We start from the raw sequence: 26,068 nt of genomic DNA, 5'->3' as shown, positions 1-26,068 counted from the left end.
AGTACAAAGACACTGGCTTCCCTGCTACTGACTGTTGTCTGGCTTTGGGTTAAGTGGAGTTGCCCCTCTGGGTTCCGTTTCCCTGTCTATAGAAGAAGAGCATTGCAGCAAACAGCCCTAGGGGCCCCTCTAGCTTGAACATTCCAAGATTCCAGGATCCTAAACTTTGGAGCCTGTTATCTGAACAATTGTCTGATCAATAGCATGTGCTCTGGGTCTTGTTCTGTCACAGTCAGATGGTCAGTGTATTAAGGGCTTTGGGCTGTTGACTCTAAGGATTGGGCAATGTGTGCTTTAGCCAAAGTCTCTGAGCCCTGCAGATGGATCACTCCGAGCAGAGGGCTCAGGTCTAAATTAACAGCAGATCTTTAGAAACACGATGCTTTGTGGATCGGTATGTGGAATAAGAAAACCCGTGCCTTTGGTATAAACACCCCCAAATGGTCTACGAACCACCAAAAAAAAAAAAAAAAGTAACAGAGGAAAACCAATCAGAGCCACCACCAAGTTGAGACCAAAAAGTTCCACACAGGTCTGATATTTACACACTCACTGCCTTCCTTTGCCTCCTGATTTCTCCTCTCGCCTCCCACTCCCACAACTAAAAAAAAAAAAATTATTTTATTTTATTTTTCAACGATTCCTTTATGTGAAAGAAGAAGAAGAAGAAGAACAACTGAAGAGGTGAAGCAAGCACTCACTGGGAGAGCACGGCCAGGCTGCGTCTTCCCTGCGATCCGGATCCCCCGAGCATGTCTGCAGCTGGAAAAGGGCTGCGGGCACAGAGGTTCTGAGACCCTCTGAGCGGTCAGGGCGTGGACCGGGCCCGCGGAGGTGCCATGTTATCTGTGGCTGAAATGCAGTGTGCAGGATGCTCCCAGGCTCTCCCTTTGTGTTAACACTTTGGTCTGTCCCTGTGACGAAAGTCTGGGCTTGTCCTTTGCCAAATTTACTCCTCCCCACCCTTTCCCTTCGCATAGGATCATCAGAGAGCTGATTGTTATTTTTTACTGTAATCTCTCTAATAGAGGCCCATCATGTTTAGATTTAGATTGTAAACGGCCCAGATTGCTTCGTGATTTCCAGGATGTTATTACTGAGCAGTAGGGGCCAGGATCCCCAGTAGCTTTCATGATGAAGACTTTATATGATCAATTACAAATAATTCTTCCAAGGCAGAGAACTAGTTAAAGGAAAAGACACTGATCCACGTGCTCAGCCTTTTGGAAAATAGTCGACCATGGTATCACTTGCATGCACAATCCAATTCTGAAGAGATCAACGGAAATCAGCCCACCAAAAAGTTCATCCGGGTGCAGTTCTCAGGCCCTTGTTCTGAGCTCTGTTCTCAATTAGCATTGGTGTCAGTGGCTTCCAAAGCAAACAGTTCCCACTGAGAAATCAAATCTGGGAAACTCCTATTATTCCTTTTATTCAGGGGAAGATGCATGATATAAAAATGCATACAAAGGCAAAGGGAAGAGAGCCAGAGGATCAGTGATATGCTGTGCTATACAGGGTGTTTGGCGAAATGAGGGCAACAGCTTGACGAAGGGACATGTTGCAACAGTGGGCCCAGTCTGCCCCCGTGGCACTGTGGTGTGGTGATCTCATCTGCCAGGCCAGGCAAGGGAGCCTGGTCAGCAATAGCTTGGAAAGCAACCAGATTCCAACCGCTGTGGAGGGGGTGGTGTTGATTCTATCTGGAGATGACACTCTATCTCAGCTTGAGTTATGAATGTGCTTCTTCATCGCTAACAAGCAATGAACAGATTGCTGCAGGGGCACCAAGATACTTATGGGACTGGCTTTCTGTTAAATAAGTAGAACAACCCAGATCTCCACAATGTAGGGTTAAGATGATTCTTTTGGTAAATAGCAGGAGAAACAATCAACTTTACACGTTGATTCACATCCTTCATACGCTGAAAAACATCTTTGAGATCTATGGCTTCACATCACAAACACGGACACAGACGCACAGAGCACTTCAAAGTCATGGAGAGGAACCAACGCAAGTATTCCTGTGCTCAACTGAAAGAGGCTTAATTTAGTTAGATTAAACCCTCTCTTCATTTTAACTAACTAGAAAATTTTGGTTGTTTTATTGCTTAAGTACTATGCTGTCCTCAAAGTCATAGTTTATAGAGTAATATAGTTTAATGAACTTCAAAATTAATTATCTCTATATATCATGATGAATATACACCTTTAAATATCCCTTTGGTTATATATGTTATCACTCAACATATATGGACTATTTAAAGTGCATGAGACACTCATAGAGATCACACAAGAGGCTTTAATGAAATACTCACTGACTAGACTTGAGTTTATTGCTCCAAAGCTCTGATAGATACATGTACTGAGGCATTTTGCTATTCCTCTTTCTGCCACATTTTTCCCATTTAATTTTTTTCCTTTTAAAATATTCAGTGATTTGCTGTGGCAAGCAGAATAATATTCCTCCCAAAGACATCCATGTCCTAATGCCCAGAACTTATGAATATGTTACTTTACATGGCAAAAGGGATTTTCCAGATGTGATTAAGTTAAAGGCATTGAGGTGGAGAGATTATCCTGGATTATCCAGATGTGCTCAATCTTAGTCACACAGGTGTTTAAAGTGAGATAAACCTCTCCCGCTGAGGTCAGAGGGAGATATGGCTATAGAATAATGGCCAGAGAGATGACTTTGCTGGTGCTGAAGATAGAGGAATGTGGCAGCTTCTAGAAACTGGAAAGGCAAGGAAATAGATTCTCCCATAGAGCCTCCAGAAAGCAATGCAGCCCTGTCTATATTTTGATTTTAGCCTAGAGAGACCTGTGTTGGACTTTGAACCTCTAGAACAATAGATAGGTTTGTGCTATTTTAATCCACCAAGTTTGTGGTTATTCGTTACAGCAGTGATAGAAAACTAATACATTTGCTTATGGGACTCAACTGACCTTGGGAATACGTTTCGCCTCCCGATTTCCCCCGTTTCCCACCCTCACTCCAATTCTGAGGTGGCAAGTATAGTTTTGGCATATTCGGAATAAGTTCATAAAATGGAGTAGCCTGGAAAAACTTCAGTGGTTCTTCCAGGCCAGCCCAGACTCTCTCTCTCTCTTTCTCAACACACACACACACACACACACACACACACACACACACACACGAGAGCAAGAATTTAGTAATCTTCCACGAATATGCTGACATTCATGCACTGAAAGTATGTGAATGGCCAGCTGTATAAAAGATATCCACCAAGTTATTTTCCTAGTTGTAAAGATAGAAAGAGGGAAATCATGCACACTTGTAGTTGGCCCCTTGTTATTTTTTATTTTTATTTTTTTTGCGATACGCGGGCCTCTCACTGTTATGGCCCCTCCCGCTGTGGAGCACGGGCTCCGGACGCGCAGGCTCAGCGGCCATGGCCCACGGGCCCAGCCGCTCCGCGGCATGTGGGATCTTCCTGGACCGGGGCATTAACCCGTGTCCCCTGCATCAGCAGGCGGACTCTCAACCACTGCGCCACCAGGGAAGTCCAGCCCCTTGTTATTAATGTAATGTGTTTGGGAAGTAGCTGTCTGTCTTCAGTTTGTAAAACAAATGGATGTCATAACTCCTGCTACCTAATAGGGTACTGACATGACAATAGTGAAGAGAGGAGTGAGTTTTGGGCCTGGGTCAGACACCAGTAGGGAACAGGGAGAGCACAAAGGACAATAAGAAGGAGATTGGATGCATTTGGAGATAAGTGAATCATGAGATGAGAGCAGGGCTGGAGTAGGCAAAGGCTCCCAGGTAGCCTTCTGTGGTCCAGCTTCCTGGGGCTGGAGAGGCAAGGTGAGAGGAATTAGGAAGAACATACCAGAAGGTAATTTGTGAACAGTGTCTGTTTCTGCAGAGACCAGCAGGCACATGTGCTTTCACTGTGTAGCACAGACACGGGTACTCAGAGTCCAGCTTCCAGAACTGGTGTCTCTGAGAACTGAAGTAATGATCATTCATTGGCACCGTGAACAACAGGGCCAGCAAGATAGTAGGTGTCATACATAGGACATTTCCAGCCTCTTTTACTAGGGGAGACGGAAGTCTGGGCCACTCTCAAATTACTGATAGTACCCTTCATTTCTAGATACTTTGCTTAATTTTTCATCAAAGAGATTCTGGGCTGGGAAGGTTTGAAGGAGGTCAGTGCTATAGAATGAAATAGCTCCCACCACAGGGTGGTCTTTTATTAATAAAATATGATTAAAAAAATAACTTTACTTCATGGAGGTAGGATCTCCATGATCTCTTCCAGACTTTATGGTCTGCAATGGTTGTTTAAGAATAGCTTTTACCTTGGAGCAATTCCCTAGGGAAAAGAGAGGTATGTGGGAAGTGCCCCTTGTACTGCCTTAATGCACTTAAGACACACACACACACAGAGCCACTCACCTCCTACAGAAACACAACTTAAAGTCAAAGGAAATCTATTCACATGAGAGGCAACCGTTCAAGTAATTTAAAGGGGATGTTTAAAACATCTTGAAGAAATTTTTTCTTACAAAGAAATTCATAGACTCTACCCATTTAGAATGAAGCAAAAGATCTTGCCTAGACAACGGCTCACCAAGGGGTGGACAGGAACGGAAATGAAGGGGTTAACTACATACTTGTAGGCTGAACCTCTTTCCTCCTTTCCCTTGGTGACTTAGAGTCTTTCCTCCACACCTGAGGGCATCACCTTCCTCCTCACTCCCCACCCCCAAAAGCACTGAACATGTTCACTTAAACTATATTGCTTTGTATTTTCCTGTGATACAGCTTTTTAACGGATCTTCCTAAGAAATCTTCTAATGAAATACTTCTCCCTTTTTCCATCTCCTTCTGCAGAAATTACAGACTCTTCTTTCTTTCCTCTGCTTTCTACCATCCAATAAAGTCTTTTCCTCACCTCTCCTTCCCTATCGTGTCTTTGATAAAGTCTTCGTAGTTCCCACTGTGGAATGTGTGATGGGCTGGGTGGAGGAGGGGGGTGGAGAGGTGTATGTACTGTTATAGAAAGTCATCGTTTGTCACGAGAATCTTTATGGCCTTTGCTGACACAATTCTCTGAACTATTCTCTGGTCTGACTCCAGGCCTGTAACACATCTTGAGTTGCTATACTCTCTTGTCTGCCTTACAATGTTGGCCATATAGTTTCTGTCCCAGCATCTTCCCCCTACTTAACACTATTTGAATATTTACTACAAGCAAGTCATGGAGTTAAGTGCTGTGGAGGGCTCCAAAGATAAGAAGGGCAGTCCCAAAGGGAGATAAGATATGCACAGAAAAATATTAATGCAAGATGGGGAGTGAAGAGTATTCTGAAAGCAGCAGAGCTGAAGCACTATACTTCTAAGGTGACATCCTACGATCAAGGTCCCAGTGTTTAATCATCCTTATGCTCAATTTATTCTGTGACTGAACTAGACTTCCTGTGGCTGAAACAGAAATCCACTTATCTCTGTTAGGGCCACAGGTATTAAGTCATCGTTCAGTCTCATCTTTTCTAGGCTAAATGCCAATGCCTATTTTCCATCCTTTTAATATCAGCTTGAAATATAACAACTCTTCAAACGGGAAACCAAAATTGGACATAATAAAGGCTTGACCAAGGCTGAATGTGGCTGGCTGAAGTCCCGGTGCTGCCTGCCACATTCCTGTTAACACATCCTAACATTGTTTTCACGTTGATAATAGCATCTCTTATAGGGTTCATTCATTAATTTTTGTGCTAAATCCAGGGTGGTTTTTTTTTTCTTCTCCAGATTTGTTGCTTAGTCAGTCTATCTCCAACATTTATCTGTTAAGCTATTTTTATTGTTATTAATTACCCTTAATATAAAGAACTTCATACTCTTTCCAGAGGCTCATTTTTCAACTCTTTCAGGTTACTCTCTGTAGTATTTTTCTTGCCCTCCTGCTTAAAACACAAAATCTGATTTCATGAAAGGAGAAAAAGATCTTTCAGAAAGCATATACCTGCATTTCAATACCTGGGAATTCTAATGATCTATTTGAGGCAACATAGAGTTCAAGGTCCTAGACTGAACTCAGAATGTATTTATATATTTCTATCTCGCATTACTAGGCTGTGAGCTCCTTGAGGAGGGGCACTATGTCTTACCCATTTTCATGCTCCTCCTCTCAGCCCAGTTAGCACAATGTCTGGCAGAGATCAGCCCTTCTGTAATATGTGCTGCATAAGTGAATTAGGGCACCTGGCTTCATAAAGAGCAAATAATGGCCTTGACCAAGTTAATTTGTTTTTTCTGTCGTTGAGTTGAAATAGGAGGATAATTGATTGGTGGCCCCGCCTCAAGTTCAGTTGTGCCTACCACTGGAATTGAGATGCACCTGGGCTTGTGTGATGGTGTGGTGAGGGAGGCCTAGGGAGCCAATTTGCATGGGGGTTTGGAGAGTTGTCTGCTATCCCATGCCTTGGAACTGGTCCCTGAGTCGAGACCCATTGCCATATGTCTATGCCCTGAGGACAGGGGTGGGCTGCAGAGAAGCGGAAGCTGCTTCCACAAGGTGTTTGCTGAGTGTAGGCCAAGCTTTGGTGGCCAGGTGACAAAGAAGAGCAGAGGAAAGTGTCCCCCTTACTACCTCTATATGAGCACAGCATGGTTTTGGAATTCTGGAAGAGTGAAGCAAACGCAGGGCCACTTTGGAACCTTGAAAGATTGTATCAAGGGCACGAGACAGTATCTTTGACGTGGAAGCCCAGGGTCTCAAGTGAACCCCAGGGCAGTGGGAGAGAGGGGCGAGGGCCTCACTGGGGCAGGGGGCCAGCAGCAAGGAGCCATGGGAGGTTGCACATGGTGGGTGAATACACCATTCATGAGGTTTTATAAGACAGACTTCTAGAAACAGAAGGACTTTTTAAAAAAATTGATGGTGGAGTGGTAGTCCTGCATCAGCAGAGATCATTAAGAATTATATTACTAGTAAAGTGATTCTGTTGACATCCATAGGCAGATTCTGATTGAGGATATATGGGTGACAGTTATAAGGTTTCTGTACATTTTTAAAATTACATCTTATTCTAAAATCCATGCGCTCTCCTAGGATGGCCTTCTCTCCCTCTCCACCTGGAGGTAGCTATTCCTCCCCTCCCCTCCTCTCCTCCCTCCACAGCTGGCCCCACCCCAGAGGGCTCACCAGCAATGCCACCCTAGTATGTATTTGGTTCTAGAATGAAACAGGATGGGTGCATGGGAGTGAGACGTCATTTCACTCTGTCTTGATGCTTCTGTATTTTCATGGTGAAATGCAGGTCCTCTGGTCATGATACCACCGTTCAGTTAAAAAGAGGACATTCTTTCCTTCCCAAGGCCAAACCTTGAGCCCCAGCATTACGTTGCTAATTCTTCCCCTTAAGAAATCCTGACCCCCAGTTGTACCCCCCTGGCAATCTAACACATGTCTTCAGTGCAATGTACCCTAACATTGATCATAAAGGGGACTTTTGTTCAGTGAAAAGATTATTGGCATTTGCCACCGTTTTCCTGATATCTCCTGAAGCATTCTGCCTTTACCCAACAAAGCTATTCCTTCTCCTTTTCCCTAGAATGGCTTTTTAAACTCCCTTTGCTTCTCTCAATTCTAGTGGTTCTTTAAGAACCAGTGTCTGGCTCCACTTCTATAAAGTCTTCCTCGTTTTGACTTTATTTCTTTGTAATTTATCATCTTAGGAGGAGAGATGAGAAAGTTTGAACCCACTTGTTTGCATGCATTTGAGAAATAGTTATGTTGTCACGTGTGACTCAGCCCTTCCAGCTAACTTGCTGTGAGGCTCCATTTCTGTTTAAACTCTTCTGCAACAATTATATAGGTCTAGTCTCTAAGTTCTTTTTAAAATCTGGGTGTTTTAGCCAGCTGGACTATTTTCTTTTCCTGGAAAGAAAAGTTTCTATCTTAAAAAGATTGTGCTTCTAACTCCCCTCTGCCCTCCAGGTTGAAACACATCTTTAAAACAATAAGACAGTGCTTGGAAATAGTAGGGTTCTAACAACAGTTTCTTGAATGAATGATTGCTGGTGCACATCTATAAAACCCTGGTTCTGGTCTCAGAAAATAATAGTATATACCTTATATGATTCTAAGAAGGAAGTGTGTACACGAAAGATATGATTTCTGCCTATAGGAAAATGAATTTAGCCCTTGGTGATAATTTTAGAATATAGATTTCTTGTACATAGATACAATTAAACTGTAAAGGAAATTAAGAAACTATCATGGGGACTCTGAGGATGTAATTCTGGTGCAGGGAAAATGTCACATCTTCAAAAGGTCGCATCTTCTAAGGAAGCACGTTAGTTCATAAGCCACAGAATTCTCAGTGTGTATTACTCTTGTTCAAAGTATCTAAATATTTCCACACCATAAATTTATTTTCTGGTGTCCACTTTATGCATCTGGATATTAAATTTACACATGGTTTTTATAGCTGGAATCAAATCCAGATTTTTTTCCAGTGATACCATATAAGGTCTAAAAAAGTACTGATTTCTTTTTTAGGAGGTCAGACCTGGATTATATTTGTTCCTATTGCTAGAGAAATAGTCCAGTGTGTGTTTTGGATACTTTGGATGTAGTGTTTATTATTGATATTACATAAATGACACTTTTTAAGGTACTGTCCTATTTTGTGATTAACAGATCACATGAATTAGTACATGATTATGATATCTATCTATAGATAGAAATAAATGGATGGATACACAGAGTCTTACTTATTCATTGTTCATGTGTATATACCTTTTCTCACCTGTTTTCTGGCAGGGATGATTCCTAATACCTCTTTTGCAACTGATACAGCTTAAAATAGTGTTAGACATATGGCAGGTGCTCAATAAATACTCATCATTTGCTCTCTGGGCTAAAGGGGAACAGCAATGGAGTAGAGATGCTGCATCAAGAAGGCCAGTTGGCTGGTCCTCCCAGACTCCCATGGAGTGGCCTTTTTTGGAGTATTTCTCATGGTACAAGCTCTAGAAGCTCTGCTGCCCCAGCCACTGGATCTTGGGAGTTCTCAGAATGGACAGGTCTCAGAGAGACTGACTGGCTCACAGACTCACAAGAAACTGATGTATACATCAGAATCCCAGTTAGTGCCAATTAATTAAGATAGAATGGATGACCTCCCTCTTGAGTGCCTGGGGAGCTCTCACTTCCCAACCAGGATACCCCCATTCCCCAAGCCAGAATGTCAGGAAGCCTCGGTCACCAGAGACTGCTTCATGATGTGGAGTCAGAGCAAAGGGAGGGAACATCATCATGAGGAAGATTTCACCCAAGCCAAGCGGAGATGTGCAGAAACACCTACCTCAGTGGAGAGAATACTTATCATGTCACAGGACTGAACAAACCCTGAAATTCAAGGTCTGTTTTATCTGGATATTCCTAGATGACCAGTGCCAACCCTGGACCTGGCATCCATGTGGACCTCTTCTACTGGCCCATTCTTTTTTCAGACTTACTAAGGCCATCAATGATGTGGACTGAATGTTTGTATCCCCCCAAATTCATACATTGAAATCCTAAGCCTGCATGTGATGGTATTAGGAGGTAAGGCCTTTGGGAGGTAATTAGGTCATGAGGGTGGAGCCCTCATGAGTGGGATTAGTGTTCTTATTAGAATAGACATGAGAGAGCTTGCTTTTTCTCTCTCTCCACTGTGTGAGGATACAACAAGAAGACAACCAACTGCAAACCAGGAAGGGGTCCCTCATCAGACACCGGATCGGCCGGCACCTTGGTCTTAGACTCCCCAGCCTCCAGAGCTGTAAGAAATAAATGGTTGTCGTTTAAGCCACCCAGTCTATGGTATTCTGTTATAGTAGCCCAAACTGACTAAGACAATAAATTACAGTTAGACTCCACTTGCTTATACCTGAGAGACCTAATGTAATTTGACACGTGTTGAATTTATTAGAAATGTTCTTTTGTACACTTTTTGGGCGCCTTTATGGTGGCAGCTTGAGACAAGAGGTTAGAAACAGACTAGGAGCAAGCTCTTCAGCTTTAGGACATTATTTTACTTTGAAGTTATTGAGCAATGAAATCAAGCTATTATTAAGACCAAGGCAGGAAAAACCAATATAGATCCTTTTTACTCATTAGTTCATAGAGTAGAATAGAACAGGGAAGGGGTTTTAGTGAAAACATTTAATTAAAAAAAATCATATTCATTTTTCTTATTTAAAAGCCAAAAGCCATCTGGAAAGCTTTTTAATTTTAAGACCTCATGAAGACAACAAAGAAAATAAAATGGAGGGTACTTACACAAAAAGTAGCATACGGTACACTTCAAATCTGAAAGCCAGGGACCTGAAATATGCATTCAGTTTTCTAAAATATGCTGCAAAGTAGAGAGAGCTGGGGTAATCTGAGATTCCCCTAGGTATTTTAGAACTCAGTGTCTTTCTAGGATAACTTCAAATTATCTTTCCTTTTGACGCTTTTTTAGTGGATCTAAGAATTAAAAATTAAATTAAAAATTAAAAGATACAATTCTGAGATATTCTACAGTGCTTCCAAGCCTATGTGTTCTGGGTGTTCCAGCTCATTAACTTCACTTTAATTACAAATTCTGTGATAATGAATTAACCAAAGGGTATACTTTTGTAATTAAGAAACTCAATGCCTACTGCAGAATGTGTTGTATCACAGTCAATGTTTACTAAATTAATTTGAATCTTAGAGTTTTGACTAATAGCTATTTATAAATGCTTCTCCTCTTTCTTCCAAACAGTACTTTTTGAGGTATATCAACTATTAATAAAAACAAAAAATTCTCCACTTCACCAAAAATAAAGTTAACCCTCTGTATCTTGGTTTAAAAGTCTTGGGTTTTGTAACATCTTTCTTTATCCTTTTTTTTCTTTTTTTCTTTTTTTTTTTTCTTGGTTCATCCCAATACTAGAAAACAATGCACTATTTAGAGTCTAAACTTTAGACCCAACTTGTGTGTTAAACACTCTCTATTTCAGAAAGAGTGTTGGTAAATACTAGTCTGAGGTTGGCCCTACCCCTAATCTACTTCTGCCCATCCTCCTGGGATTAACTGAGGTTGTTTATGTCTCCAGACCACACACTTCATCTTTCATTAGAGAAATTTTTGATTATATAGTTTGTTCACTGTTGGACTCTTTGGGGCTTGATTATCTGGTCTTATAATGCAAATGTTAATAGCAAATAACACTAAGAGCTTGAGTACTAGAGCAAATAGGCCAACTAAAGGGAATCTACTCTTACCAAATGAATATCACTTGCCTCCATGATGCCACTAAATAAGCATAATGGTCAAAATTACAGGGGGTAGAAGTCCACTATCCTTGATAATCAGAGAAATACAGGAGGTGAGTTTCTTCATATTTCTAGAGACAAAGACAGGAAGTCAAAATTCCAGTGGCTCATCAGGAGAGTGATGGAACCCCAGGTATGGTATGGATGGTGTCAGTACTCGGAGAATACCACAAAGGTCACCAATGTTTCTGCCTCCCCATAAATAGCTTATTGAAGTGAGTAAAGTTCTGCCTTGGTACACAGATATGATCTGAAGTACCTGTTTGCTCATTCACTTATTCAGCATTGAGTATGGGCCTTTGGGGAAATAAAAGTGAGTAAGATGTAGTTTTGGATTTAGAGTTGCTTTCAATTTGGTGGGGAAAAGAGACATATAAACAAACAAACAATAAAATGGGTGACGATAATTAACGTACAAACAAATGCTATGGGAAACCCAAGGTGGGAAATCAGTCACTTGATTGGGGACCTCTAGGAGGGTGTTTTCCAAAGGATGACTGTTGAGATAGGCCTTCAAGGTAAGAGTATACCACTTACAAGAGCTTCAGGAGGTAAGGACAGTGGTGTGGAACAGCATAGAATCCCTATAAGCCTGAGGACTTTTGCTCACTTAGAGGCAAAACCAGACAAGTAAGTGACCAACAGCAGGGTTTAATTCTGATTGGGATAAAGACATCATTTTAAAGTCTTTTGAATTTTCTCTTCAATTCACAACTGGGGGAAAGGGAAGATAAAATGGCTGCTTCTAATCTGCATTTGAGGTCCTAAGCCCTCTCCAGGGGTGACAGGCTCTGGGGAGAGTGAGAGGTAACATTTTATAGGATTTTCTCTGAGTCAGATTTTTGAAAGCCTAGAATGCCTGAGGGCCAGTTAGATAGCATAAGATTAGCAGAGAGAGAAGTGTGAACTGTCTTTTGAAACACGGTATATGACCAGAATGAAACTTGCCACTACACATAGAGTTAAATAGAAGTGAATCCGATCTAAATGAATCATACAGGTACCCCTACCTGATAAGCATCTGTCATATGCAGCTCCCTTACACTTTTGATGACATTTGTCCATATCTCATTTAATTTGCTCAGCCACCCTGAAAAGTGTTAGTTCTATTTTACTGATGAGGAAGCCCAGATCTTCTAAACTTTCATCCAGTATCCTCTTTCTTTTATCCTTGATCTAAAAGGTACTTTCTTTCATGGAGTTAGAGGCAGTTGTAGGGGTTAGCCGCAGCATAATGCAGAGGGAAAAGCACCAGAACTGGAGTAAATGACAACGTTTCCAGATTTAATGCTGCCACTGACTATGTGCTCTTGGACATGTAACTCTGCAAGCTGGGTCCAATGATTCGGACTTCCAAACTCTTTTCTGAGAATGCAGGGAAGAGAGTCTTAATTTCTAACCACATAACCCAATAGGATACCAGGATATGTTTCCTAGCAGTAATTCCACATTTCAATCAGAGTTCTTGTGGAAGACTAACTCCTTTCTGAAGGGCATGTCTCCCTGGTTCACTCTACCATTGCTCTGACAAATGTTTCAATGAGATAGAACTTATATTCATGCGCCTCTGAGGTGAGGCACTTAGAAATGAAAGGATTAGGAATTTCCATCCTGCCTCAGCCTTGAGTTTTATAAAAGCTTCATTCTGTTCAGCTCATAAGCCATGGAGCTTCCATAGCAATGATACTCCCTGGGTAGCCAGGATATACTCTGAGGGTGCTGGCTCAGGAAACATACATATATTTGGAATGTTTTGCTTTCATGGTTCATTAGGTGGGAAGAGTTAAAGGCTCTTAAAAGGGGAGTATCAGGAAGGAAGGGCATCAGATATCAGCTCTTTCTATATCACGATTTTTGTCCAAGTCCCCTTAACAGTAATTTCTCATCCTCTTCATCAAGGAAGGAGAAAAGGTGAGGGAATGTTAGATCTCCAAAATGGGCCCCCACTTAAAAAAAACCAAGATATACACAACAGTTTTGATTAGAGAAACAGAAGGACTCTTCAAGGAAAGAGTGGGCAGAGGTATACATCTACTGCAGTTGCCGATAGTGCCTTGGGAGAGATGGAGTGTAATTATACCTGCTGAGGCTTCTGGTCTTCGAACCAGCATGATAACCCATCATCTCATCATGCTCATCTGTTTGTTCACTTCCTGCTCAGTAATTTACCATATTAGTCTCTTGATTTCCCCAGAAAGACCTGCCAACAGTGCAAGGTTTTCTGTGGGAATCAAAAATGGTTTGACTCTGTTATGCTAAACAGGCACAGTAGAGCTACTGGCTCCAGAAATAAAGGGCTGTTTCGTTACCTAGTTGCTGGGGCCAGCTCTGGAAGTTATCTAGTTTTCACTTGGAGAGCCCCTAATTTTGCAAAATTCCCGCTGGACAATAAGACCCAGGTTACTTAAGAAAATAAAAAGCACACATTGAGCAATCTTCTGGAATCTGACAGTTGGATCCCTAAATGGTACAGGAAGATGGAAGCCAGGGAAGATGTGACACGGGGTAGACCATTTCACCCATAATGGAAAATATGAACGTCGGAAGAATTTCCTATTCTAAACAATATGCAATTTAAAGTACACTCTCTGGAGACTCTCCTGAATGGCTGCTATTTATAGTGGTTGATGTGTACTTTACCAAGATTTATATTCCACCGAAGGAACTGTATGTGATGTAGGGGGTTATTAAAATGGAAAATAAACCCTCACATTTTAACTTAGTTAATTGGTACTAATCTCAAATGTAATGTCAAATCTCACTAATCTAGACTAACTGAAAGGAAGGTCTTTACAAATTATGCAATATTTTTAAAGAAATTCAGTTTCGAAAATATGTTCAAGTATATCTGGTGACTTCAATCAAACTAAAAAAATTAGAAACTTGTTTAAAAATTGCATGAATAAAAATGATTTATAATTAGCAAATTAAGCTTTTAAATGCAGGTGAATGTTTCCAGTTTTTTAAAAAGTTTTAAAAAGTTGTGCTCTCAAGTGTTTAATAACTAGGCCATGGAATGTAGCTTGCACATTTATCATATTAATCAAATCCTTTACTTATAAATAGTTCAAATTTATACTCTTCTATAGTTTCATAAAGATTTAAAAATGGAAGAATGTGAATTAATGAAGATTTACGACAGACTAAAAACTGATTTTCCAGCTCCTGATGAACATTACTTATTACGTGGCAAACTAGTGAAAAGAACTGATTTTATTCACATTATAAGGTATGCACATTATTCCTCTTTAACCTCATTCACGGATGAAAGAGAATCCATTTATACAGCCACTGTATCGTTCCAACATGCTCATGTTTCATGTCCAGTGGTACTTTCTCATAACAATGTTAAGAGCCTTTGGGATAATAAAGGTTAACTATTTCCCTAGAAGGCTTCAAAGCAATTGAGATAGATTCCCCTTGAATAAGAATTTGGGATAGTCTGTAATCAATCCTGTCTGCATTCCCACCTGGCCAAATGATAGCTACAAATGCAGATCTCTTATACTTGGCTGGTCAGTGAGAAAACCAACGGGCAGAATAGATATACTCAACATACATATTTGATAGACTTCATTACACTTTATTTGATTTTGATGAGCATTCTTTGCTTGTAGAGAATTCTTTGTTTGGAATAATTCTCCAGGGTTCCCAGCTGTGGACATAGAAGGACTCATTTGGTCCCTTATGTTTAGAAAGGCAAATTTGTTGCCCTCTCAGAGAACAGTGGGCTCTCAACACTTTCACCTGAATCTGGAGAGAATCTTTGGAAAGCTTTGGATCACAGAATCCTGGAAAAACTCTCACCTAAACTCATATTATCTTATTTAGAATTTTTTTTAAAAATAAATGAATTTTTCAGAGTTCTGGTTACCTCTGAGGATAGGGAAGCAAGGGGGTGGGATAGGAGAGGGGTCTGCCGGGAGTTTCAGTGATATTGGAAATGTCCTAGGTCTTAAGATGAGTGATAAGTTTATAGTGTAGGCATTACAATGATTTATAACCTCTATATACATTACATAATATTATTTTGTGTGTATTGGCTTTTTCATAATTAAAATGAATAAAATCACTGATTTAGAATAAAATGATTAGAAGTTATTCTGTAAAATTTAGGCACATAACTTTCTTTATATTATTAGTACAGTCTTTATGTATGCTGAGAGGCTTTAGGTTAGAGGCTTATGTATGTTGAGAGGCTTTAGGTTACTTCTTTATTTGTGTTGAAACCATAATTATGTAATATGAAAAAACCCTGTAATTCCACAAGGCAAAAAAAATCTATTTAGAATATATGATTAATTGAATATTATATACATAAATTATTGAGATCAAAACCTTGATATGTTAGATACCAGACTACCCTATATCTTTATCTTGATTTCAAACCAGTACGGAAGATTAAAAAAAAAGACTCTTTAAAATAAGGAGGTAGATTTTCTTTTCAGCATGGAGACTTCATATCCATAATTCTCCCATCACTTTCAAGGTGATGGCTAAAACAGATTTGAAACGGAGTGGAGACTGAACACCAAACTGTCTGAAGATGTGGGGACTGTGCACATGCTCAGTGATTCAGAAACCCCAGAAGGCAGCTGGAGAGGTGCCGAGTTTTTTGGGAGATGACTCCGGCAAGGGCTTTCCTGATGGCTCCTTCCTTACCATGTCCTCCAGCCAGCCGAAAAGTAGCAACGACAGGGAACATTCACCATGCACTAGTCATATATACATACCATATATGTCATATATATATTCTATCTATCATCTATGTATCTATCTATCTATCCATCTATCTATCTATCTATCTATCTGTCATCAGTCATCTATCTACCTAGTGCTTTGTAATCTATATGAACCTTATGAGGAAGAACTGTTATGAGGCCATTTTCCTGATGAGGAAATGGGCTCAGTGAGGCTAAGTAGAGTTATCCTTGCTAACCCAGCCAGGAATCACACCCAGGTCTGCGTGATTCTGCTTTCTGGGAGATATCATCATGTCTCTGTCCCACTCTAATCTTCCCCATTCTCCCAAAAGATAGTAGTTATAAAGGTGAAACATGAAATCCTCTTTAAGGAATCGTATCAGTTCCTATCTCTCATATTTAGAGAAGAAACTCCTTTGATGAGTCTGAATTGCTAAAATGAAACTCGTAAGGATGGAGAAATCCTACATAGTAACTTAGTATCATAATTAAGGTTAGTGTAAAGAAATCTTGCCTAGACAACATATGCCAAATAAAAGACTTCCAAAATTGATGGCAAATGGGGTTCTCTTTGGAAAATCACCACAGTTTTCTTTTCCTTCTTGACTAAGAAGGCAAAGTTCGATTGCTAGCTCCTAACAATTAATGGTTTTCATTCTGTATATCTACTTACCTTTCTTTGCTTTTCGTCTTACTCACCATGAAGTAATCTGACCAAGTCTCCTTTTATTTTGTAATAGTATCCATAAAATGTTTTTTAAATAAAGAACACCCCGCATGCAATACAGTGCAGTATACACTATTTCCCCAAACACATGCTCTACTTTCCTAGTCAATAGCCATGGCATTTTCTACAGACAACTCCATTTATTCAGGGGTCTACACTGTGCCAGCAGGCTCTGCCTCAGCTTAGCAGGGTGATCTTGAGGAGGTCGGCAACCCTAGACTTAAGTCTCGTCATATGTAAAATGAACTTTTAAAATTCAGCAAATCAGGGATTCTTGGCCCAGTGTTCATGGGCCCCATGGAGGTCTGTGGATGGAGGTCCATGACGCCACTGAAAGGAAGTGCCAAGTTTTGTGGGTGCATATGTACATTTTTCTTGGAGGAGCGTCCATAGCTTTCATCAGAGGCTCAAAGTAGCGTGTGGTCCAAAAATGGAAAAGTAACATTCCACTACAGCAGAGTATCTATAAAGTTAGTGACAGCCTTAAGATTTCATGAGTGATGATGTGACTAAGTCCCTGTTCTAGTGGTGAATACAATCTTATTGAAAAAAATCCAGAGAAAAGTCAAGAAGAGTTATGCCAACAGCCTTTGGCTTGAGGGAGAAAACTTGATCTTCTCTGTTTCTATTTTCCTGTGAAATGGGAATAACATGGGAGATTTTTTGAGGGCAAACAAAACAATGACTTTGTCTACACACGTAAGCAGTTTACCTGAATAAGCATAAAGAACAGTTCAATTAAGCCCAATAGCCTCATTTTGTCTGTTGCCACATAACTGCCTTGAATGGTTTCTCCCCATCTTAGGGAGTTATTTTGGCATTGTGGAGACAATGGACCTTCAGCCAAGACAACCAGTTGAAACATGAAAAATTCTATTGATCAATTTGTTACAGTGAAAAGGTTTTGAGATTTGGGGCAGGCAGAACCGGATTGTACTCCACAGCTGTGTGAAGTTGGGCATGTAACTTAACTTTTCAGACCTACAGTTTCCTCAACTACAAAATAGGGATAATAATATCCAGGTCTGCTATAGACTGAATGGGCCCCCCCCCCATTAAATTCATATGTTGAAACCTAATCCCCAATGTGATGGTATTTAGAGTTGAGGACACTGGGAGATAATTAGGTTGTGAAGGTGGAACCCTAATGAATGAGATAAGTGCCCTTTTTAAAACAGACCCAGAGGGTTCCCTCACCATTTCTGCCATGTGAGGACACTGCAAGAAGACAGCTGTCTATGAACCAGGAAGTGGACCCTCACCAGATATTGAATCTGCTGGTGCCTTGATCTTGGACTTTTCAGCCTCCAGAACTGTGAGAAATAAATTTCTATTGTTTATAAGCCACCCAATCTATGGTATTCTGTTACAACAGCATGAACAGACTAAGATAAGGTCATAGGGTTGTTCTGATAATTAAATGACATAAGGTATATAAAGTACATCACCTAGCCTGGCACTTGGCTGATGCTAAACAAATGATGGTTCTTTTCCCTGTCTAACACTGGATGAAAAATTTGGCTGAAACTTTTTTCTACTTGAGAGCTACTTTTGCTGAACTGAACTTCTCAGGTAAAATTCTAAGCTATGTTTTATATCTATATTTAAAATAAAGACATATAATTAGTGAATTAGAAAATTAACTTCATAGCTACAATATGTGATTTTAAAATCCTCATATAGCAATTATATTTGTGTGGTAGACTTATTTGTGACCCCAAGTTTTATTTCTTTCCCAACTTTAATAGAAACATCTTAGCAAATATTCAGATCAGTATAGGAAAGAAGCTTTGCAGAAAGGATGCAACAAATCGTAATGACTGAGCTGACAGATGAATGAAAATTCAAATTCAGTAAAATATTATTTTGTACCAAAGGCCTGCCAAAATATTAATATGATTTTAATAATAACATCTAACATTTATTGAGTATATACTGTGTGCCTGTAGTTGTGTTAATTTCCCTACATCAGTAAGTTAGCTTAATTTTTACAATGATTCTGTGAGGTAGAATAATTATGCCCATTTTTATACATAAAGAAATTGAAGCACAAGATGTTTAAGTAATTTGTAATGAGGTTACCCAACTGGTAGTTGTCAAATCCAGGATCCGAACTCAGGTCTGTCACACTTCATCACCCACATACTTAACTACAACATTGTCCTGGCTCTCCCCAGGTGAGTGAAGACTGGTAAATTATGAGTCACATATACAGACTGTAAAAAAAATTTCAGCACTATTTTAAACTATAAGTGTATTGACTCATATATATGCCACATTTTTTCCAGCTAAGAATGAAGTTATGGGTCAGCATGTGAGGTCCTTAAGAATCTAGATTTTTAATTTTTATTGAACAAGTGTCACATTGGGTAGATCCTGGACTCTTGATGTTCTACTGATCATCATAAAGTGGGATACTTTTAGGACCAGAGGAATTGTTAGGTAAGTGGAAATTGGTCCAAATATGCCATTTTCACTGTTTATAATTTGACCGTTTGTAAATTGACAGAGGTAATAAATAATGTCTATTTAGAGTGAGTGAGAGAGAGAACAAGAGAGGGAGCATATGAATATGTATATATATATTGATTCTTCATGTGGCTGGACACAAATAAATAATTAAAAATCTCTTAGGTGGGGCTTCCCTGGTGGCGCAGTGGTTGAGAATCTGCCTGCTAATGCAGGGGACACAGGTTCGAGCCCTGGTCTGGGAGGATCCCATATGCCGCGGAGCAACTAGGCCCGTGAGCCACAACTACTGAGCCTGCGCGTCTGGAGCCTGTGCTTCGCAACAAGAGAGGCTGCGATAGTGAGAGGCCCGCGCACCGCGATGAAGAGTAGCCCCCGTTTGCCACAACTAGAGAAAGCCCTCGCACAGAAACGAAGACCCAACACAGCAAAAATAAATTAATTAATTAATAAACTCCTACCCCCAACATCTAAAAAAAAAAAAAACTATTAAAAAAAATTATCTACCTCATTTTCTCAGTGCCCCTCCGTTCAAGTTAGGCTGACCCTAAACAATATCAAATAAACATAAAAACCTTACAGCAATATTTTCAAATAAATTACTTGAAAAAAATCTTTTAACTTAAAAGTAGAAATGTAGATACAAATCCTAATTTTTTTTTTTTGCCCCCTGGAGTGATGAATTTTCTGAGAGACCTAAAGGGAAGTTTTGAGCAAATTTAGCTCCTCTAATAATTTAGACTGTTTCCAAGGAATATTTTATTTAACTTCCGCATGGAAAATAATTTTCTGATTACAGAGTAACAAAAAACTGCATCTGAAAAGATTTTGATTTGAAATTTCAAGGTCACAGTGCTAAGCATTTTAAACAAAAGTGTTTTTGTGTAATCGTTGATTGGCCATGCTGTTAAATCATGTAAAATGTTTCAGTGATAGACTCCTGGGAGGCAACTACTTAGACTCAGAGGACTTTAAAAAATTGTTTGCTTTTTTAGTGAAGTAAAAATATTTACTTTCAAATGTCTAATCATCAGTGTATTTCAGAGGCCCGTAAAAATGTATGAACGATGACAACAGCAAGAGTGCTTTCATTCCCTTTATTTATGTCTATGAGCCTCTGAATCTGATAACAACTGTACAATAGGGTCCTTTCTTCTGATCAGAAAGAGGAACTTACATTTGGGTGTGGAAAGCAGGAGCTGGGAATGCAATGAGTTCACATCTTGAAAAGTGAGAGAGCTGCTCGTGAAAACAAGCCCAATGTGGGGCAAAGTACGTCTCACTGAAGATCTCTTCATGGATAAACCATCACTGCAGGTTTCTCAGCAAAGCTCAAAATCCTTTGGGCCAAATACAATAGAAGAGCTCAATTTGAATTGGTGTGAATTCTTCTTGCTGAGACAGTGTGATCCTCCCTCAGACCTTGTTACCAATCACATCCTCAAAACTCTTCACTCAACAGCAAATTCCTGCTTCTCACCTTCCTAAGGTCACCTTCCTAAGGTTCCTGTATCCTCTGAGAAGTGTAGAAAGAAAGCATTTTTGGGGTACTTGTTGAAAAGGAAGAGAGCTGAATTTGACCTCTTTGAAAATGCATCCCTTTCCACTACATTTTTCCCTTTGAAAATGTTGTATTCCCCCATGATATAAAAGGATATGCATGCATAATCCAGGGTAGATGATTAGGAGGAGATTGGAATGGAAACAAGTGGATCAAGTGTTGATGAAGATGCACATGGACCAGAGGAAAACACATTAAGATGCACTAAGAAGTACAGAGACAAAGGTAGAAAGGCATTGAAATAAAAGAAACAGAAAGGGAAGCTGAATATATCCATTCATTTTGTATTCCCATGAGATAGGTGAAGAATAATAGACAGCAAAACAAATTGTTTGTTCAAATAAGTAATTGATTCAGAAATACAGTTTAATTTGAGATGTGTACAAATAGTATCTTTTGCCTAGAAACAAAGCATTTAGGATTTTCACTGGTTACCTGCTCCATCCATTCTGCCTGCTGAAATTTTTTCTTCCCCTTTTTGTCAAGTTGGCTCTAAAGTTACTAATTCATCTATGATATAAGCTTTGTGACTATTGGGACACTGCCTGGACTGGTGAGAATGCATCCCTATGGTTCAGTTTACTATCTTGTACCTATTCAATATATTTTTTGGATGACCGAATAAAAGATGCATAGGATGAGGAGCAGGACAAAGAAGGGAAGTATATTTTTGATTTAACTAGGTTCCCAGTCTAGGTTACGGCAGGCTAGATGATTTGAAATGGACTGGACTGCAAACTCTTAGAATGAGGTGTGTGCACAAGAGTCTCACGGCAGCTGTGATGCAGTGAATGATTGTCAGTCCCAAACCCAGGAAAGCCAGCATGGCCCAAAAGTACAGTTAGCTTTTTCAATCATCTTTTTAAAAGTTCTATTTCTGAGGAATAAAATGCATAAGAATCTGGTTTATTTTAATTTGTGGTTATAACATCTGGTGAGAGTACAGGTTTTAAATTATTTGTCATTGCAAAGTAGAACAGCACCTGCTCGTCAAACTCAATAACAACTAATTAAAATAACAGGGTATTTTTATTTGGAAAGGCTTTGTGGGTAAGAAGTGGACAAGTCAACAGTCTCTTCTCTGTGTTACCATTTCCCCCATGCTCTCTGCAGGGGTACAACATACAGAGGGCATAAGCCATCTTTAAAAATTATCAGTGAATATCAGAGTACATATTACATTTAAGGACGTAAAAGTATAGTTGCTTGATACAGTGTAGTTGCTTTTATACAGGTTGAAAAGCATTAAGCACACTTTTCCCAATTCTGTCATTCTGCTTCCCTGTCCTTGGTGCCCCAAAATAAAGTTTGAAGCAGAGTAGAAGCCCAATAAAATTTTGTTGAATGAGTGACTGAATGAATGAGCCTGCAGCTCTGAGTTTTGGGGCCACTCCAGATCAAGGCTGAGTTTTTTCTTTTAGTTGCATAAATCCAAAGGAGAGCCCATTTTGGCCCCAGGTATTATGCATAAGGTCACAGAATCTCATTTTTCAAAATGGAAATCTGCCTTATTGTTTTATTTGTTTTTAAATAAAGTAATACATGATCACTGTAAAAAATCAGACAATACTAAAAGCAAAAGGAAAATAAAAATTATCACCAATCCCCCTCTCCTGTCACAGATGAAGAAGCCAAGTTCTAAAGGAAGAGGGACTTGCCCAGGGTCTTATATGCCCTTTATCTTCAGATCAAAACCACAATTTTAGATGGCGTTTAATTTCTGGTTCTGGACATCTGTTTCCTGTACACACCCTGAAATTTCCCATCAAAGTTGGCTGGACCATAAAGCCTGACCTTCACTATTCCCATAAATGATCAGATTTTACAAAATCCTAAAGGGTGAACATGGACTTGCTTAACAAATTCCAGAATAACAGAACTAAAGTGTTCACTTTGAAACATGAAAAGATAAACTTAGTACAAATATAAGGAAGTACTTAAGTATTTCTCTTAAAAAAAAAGAAAAGAAAGAAAAGGAATCAAATGAAATACAATATCCCCAAAGAATTAATACAGACAGAAATGTAAGTTATACAAGTATATTATAAATTTGTGTGAATTTATTTTAGGTTATTAAGGGTACCTAACTAAGCTTCACTGGGTACATTTTTTTTTTAAGATTGACTTTAAAGAGAGACATATCCTTCCACACAAAACAAAAAACTGGAAGGAATGAACCATGTAGATGTGTGGAAAATTCTTAGGCAAAATCCTGGTTCTAAACGAACCTAGTTTATTCCCTGTAATTACAGTATGGGTATAACCACAGTAAGTTAGTTCTATTATTCCTCTCACGTTGAGTCCCTGTTTCCCAATTCACATAGCAAACGAAGAAGCTGAAGATACTGATCTAGCCTGATGCCCAATTTCCTGTCCCTATTCCTGAGTCCCCCAAGCCCCGATTCTGTTAGGCCTGCCCCTACACTCTGGCCTGGTCTGTTTTCTGATCCTGCTATACTTTGGTTTTCTAGCACACCATGAGGGACATAAAGACAGAAACTATGTCTATTTATATTTCCCCACTTTTTTTCACTGTTCCTAGTACAGCGCTGATGCCGAATAAACATTTGTTGGGAACAGTATTTTATAGAATTTCAGGAGAAACTGAGGTCACATAACACATCATTGGAAAGGATAAGAGGTATGCTCCAGTGGGCCTGGACACCACCTACAAGGCTTCAATGTACGCTCAAGAATGGGTGCCCCTGGGCTTCCCTGGTGGCACAGTGGTTGAGAGTCTGCCTGCCGATGCAGGGGACATGGGTTCGTGCCCCCGGTCCGGGAGGATCCCACATGCCGTGGGGTGGCTGGGCCCGTGAGCCATGGCCGCTGAGCCTGCGCGTCCGGAGCCTGTGCTCCGCAACGGGAGAGGCCACAACAGTGAGAGGCCCGTGTACCGCAAAAAAAAAGAAAGAAAGAAAGAAAGAAAGAAGAATGGGTGCCCCATACTCTCCCTGGTTCTCCCCACTTGCTGAGTTTTTGTCTCCTTTGACGGTTTCCATTATGTCTTAATGACCTCTCACTCTCTCTCTCTCTCTCTACTTGCTTTCAGGTCACTATCGCTACCATCCATTTTCTGCTTTTGTGCTACCACTGCCACACTGAGTGTGCCGAAACTGACTTCTCTAATTATCATTTTTCTCCCCTTTTGAACACAGATTGACAATTTCTATCTCCCAATGCCTGGAGGAAATCTCCGATTGGATGTGGTTTCTACCTGAAATCGAACACTCTCCCCATGCCCACCCAAGAATGGAATACTTCACAGTTTCCCTTTCCAGCTCCTCAGACTTACATCCTGTGGGAGAGTCTGAGTTTCTCCATCTCCTGAAAGATGTGCTAATTCTCCCTCTAAAGACGCTCATATTTGATCTTCATTTCCATATTTGCTGCCCTGATTCAGTCCTCATCACCGTGTGTTCAATACTAACTCTTCCAGTACGCCCACACTCTAGCCCATTGTAGATAACGTTCCCCAGTACGTGTAGCTCCCCGACTAAGTCTCTGTCTGTTGCCTTTTATACGAAATAGAGACACCCAAGATGTACGAGTCTAACTCATTCTTCCTTAAGCACTTAACAGGTTTCTTGCACCGGGGTTCTTATTTCCACCTCTGAGCTTTGCAGATGTTACTCCCTCCTCTACATGGCTCCCCTTTTACTCTTTGTCATCACCATTGTTTCTCCCTCCATGGCTCTCCACTTCCAGGGAGCTTTTCCTGACTGGTTTCATCACAGGATGATAACTGCCTTTTCTTTTCTTGGTATTAATTTTTAGTTCTGACTATATTGCTCTGTTGTTTCTTACTTGTTTAGCTAATGATAATGGTTAAAAAAATAGTAGCATACCATTTATGTCAGGTACTAGGCTAGGCTGTTTATGAAGTTCAATAATCTTCACAACAACCACAGAAGCTACATATAGATATTATGCCTATTTTAAAAATAAGGCAGCTGTGGCGTAGCGAGAAGTCACTTGTGCATGGCCACACAGCTCATAAGTGACAGTTGGGATTTGAACCTACAGAGCCCAGGTACTGTTCAGGGTACCATGTGCCATATAGCAGCCTACTCTGACCAAGTTAATCAAAGGCAGTAATTTTACCTTCTTCTTTTGAATTCTCCATACATATAGGTAGATCCTATGCTTCAAATACTTTTTGTTGGGCTTCCCTGGTGGCTTAGTGGTTAAGAATCCACCTGCCAATGCAGGGGATATGTGGCTTCGAGCCCTCATCCGGGAAGATCCCACATGCCGTGGAGCAGCTAAGCCCATGCGCCACAACTACTGAGCCCATGTGCCGCAACTACTGAAGCCCGTGCCTAAAGCCCATGCTCCACAAGAGAAGCCACTGCAATGAGAAGCCTGCACACCGCAACGAAGAGTAGCCCCCGCTCGCCACAACTAGAGAAAGCCCGCGCACAGCAACAAAGACCCAACGCAGCCAAAAATAAATTAATAAAATAAATAAATTTTTTAAAAAAATACTTTTTTGCTGTAAGTGTAAGTTTCTAGTTTTCTGCTACAGGATCACTAAGCGGTCATCTTACTACCATCTTTTCACTTGTGCACTGGAATTACTGAGGCAAAATTGATTTGCTTTTAAGATCATTGTTTAACATTTTTCTTCCTGTGAGTGCCTACTCTGCTTTCTCAAAAGAACATCTGAGTTAAGTCACATTAAATGCCACTGTCTTTTGCTCTGAGGCCTAAAATTTTAAAATATGCATTTATACCCCTTGCCCCACATGTTACTGCTTTATTTCTCCAACCTGCCCTTGTAAGTCACCACAACAGAGGCCTCACACAACACAGAAGCTTCCAACTAGACTCAGAATCTCCACAGTACCGCACTCTACTGGCTATTAACCCATAATATGTGAATTACTGGATTTGGCGGCTTTTCTAATAAGAATAAAAATTTGTCATAAGATCCATCTGGGTCTTATTGCCTTTATTCTTTTAGAGTGAAGACTTCCATTTCCAGAATGGTTTCAACATTCAATATTTGTCATTTTTCTGTCATTTCAATATTGTAAGTGCTTTTAAAACTTTTACCCATACATTGCTTTTGTCATTTAAAAATTCTAATATGAAAGACAATGATTCAGTGCAACTATTTGTTTCTTCTCCAATCTCTCTTTTTCTTGATGTTTGTTTGTGCAGAATTTAGAGTCTTAACAGTTAGGAACATTTTCTATAACCGCTTTTGCAAACAGTTCAGTGTGCAATACATTTGGCCCTTGAGGCTGATGATCTCTGAGGCCTGAAACCAATA

General features: G+C 40.1%; 1 protein-coding gene across 11 annotated transcripts in view; it reads right to left on the bottom strand.

The window, feature by feature from the left end:
• The window catches only part of CALD1 (caldesmon 1), a 182,432-nt gene that overhangs the window by 67,359 nt on the left and 89,005 nt on the right, over positions 1-26,068 (bottom strand). For 2 of the 11 annotated variants that reach the window (XM_082632947.1, XM_082632948.1), the window contains exon 1: positions 702-847. The exons of 7 other annotated variants lie outside the window; for them this stretch is intronic. In XM_082632947.1, coding sequence (XP_082489073.1) covers positions 702-754 — 53 coding nt within the window. In that variant the 5' untranslated portion in view covers positions 755-847. Of the gene's footprint in view, positions 1-701; positions 853-26,068 lie in introns of those variants that run through there. 2 more of the 11 variants (XM_082632952.1, XM_082632946.1) reach the window with 2 other exon arrangements.

Source organism: Mesoplodon mirus (assembly GCF_964341445.2).
Source record: "Mesoplodon mirus genome assembly, chromosome: 9".
Taxonomy (NCBI): domain Eukaryota; kingdom Metazoa; phylum Chordata; class Mammalia; order Artiodactyla; family Ziphiidae; genus Mesoplodon; species Mesoplodon mirus.
Note: the sequence above shows the minus strand (reverse complement) of the source record. Positions and strands in the feature narration are given on the sequence as shown.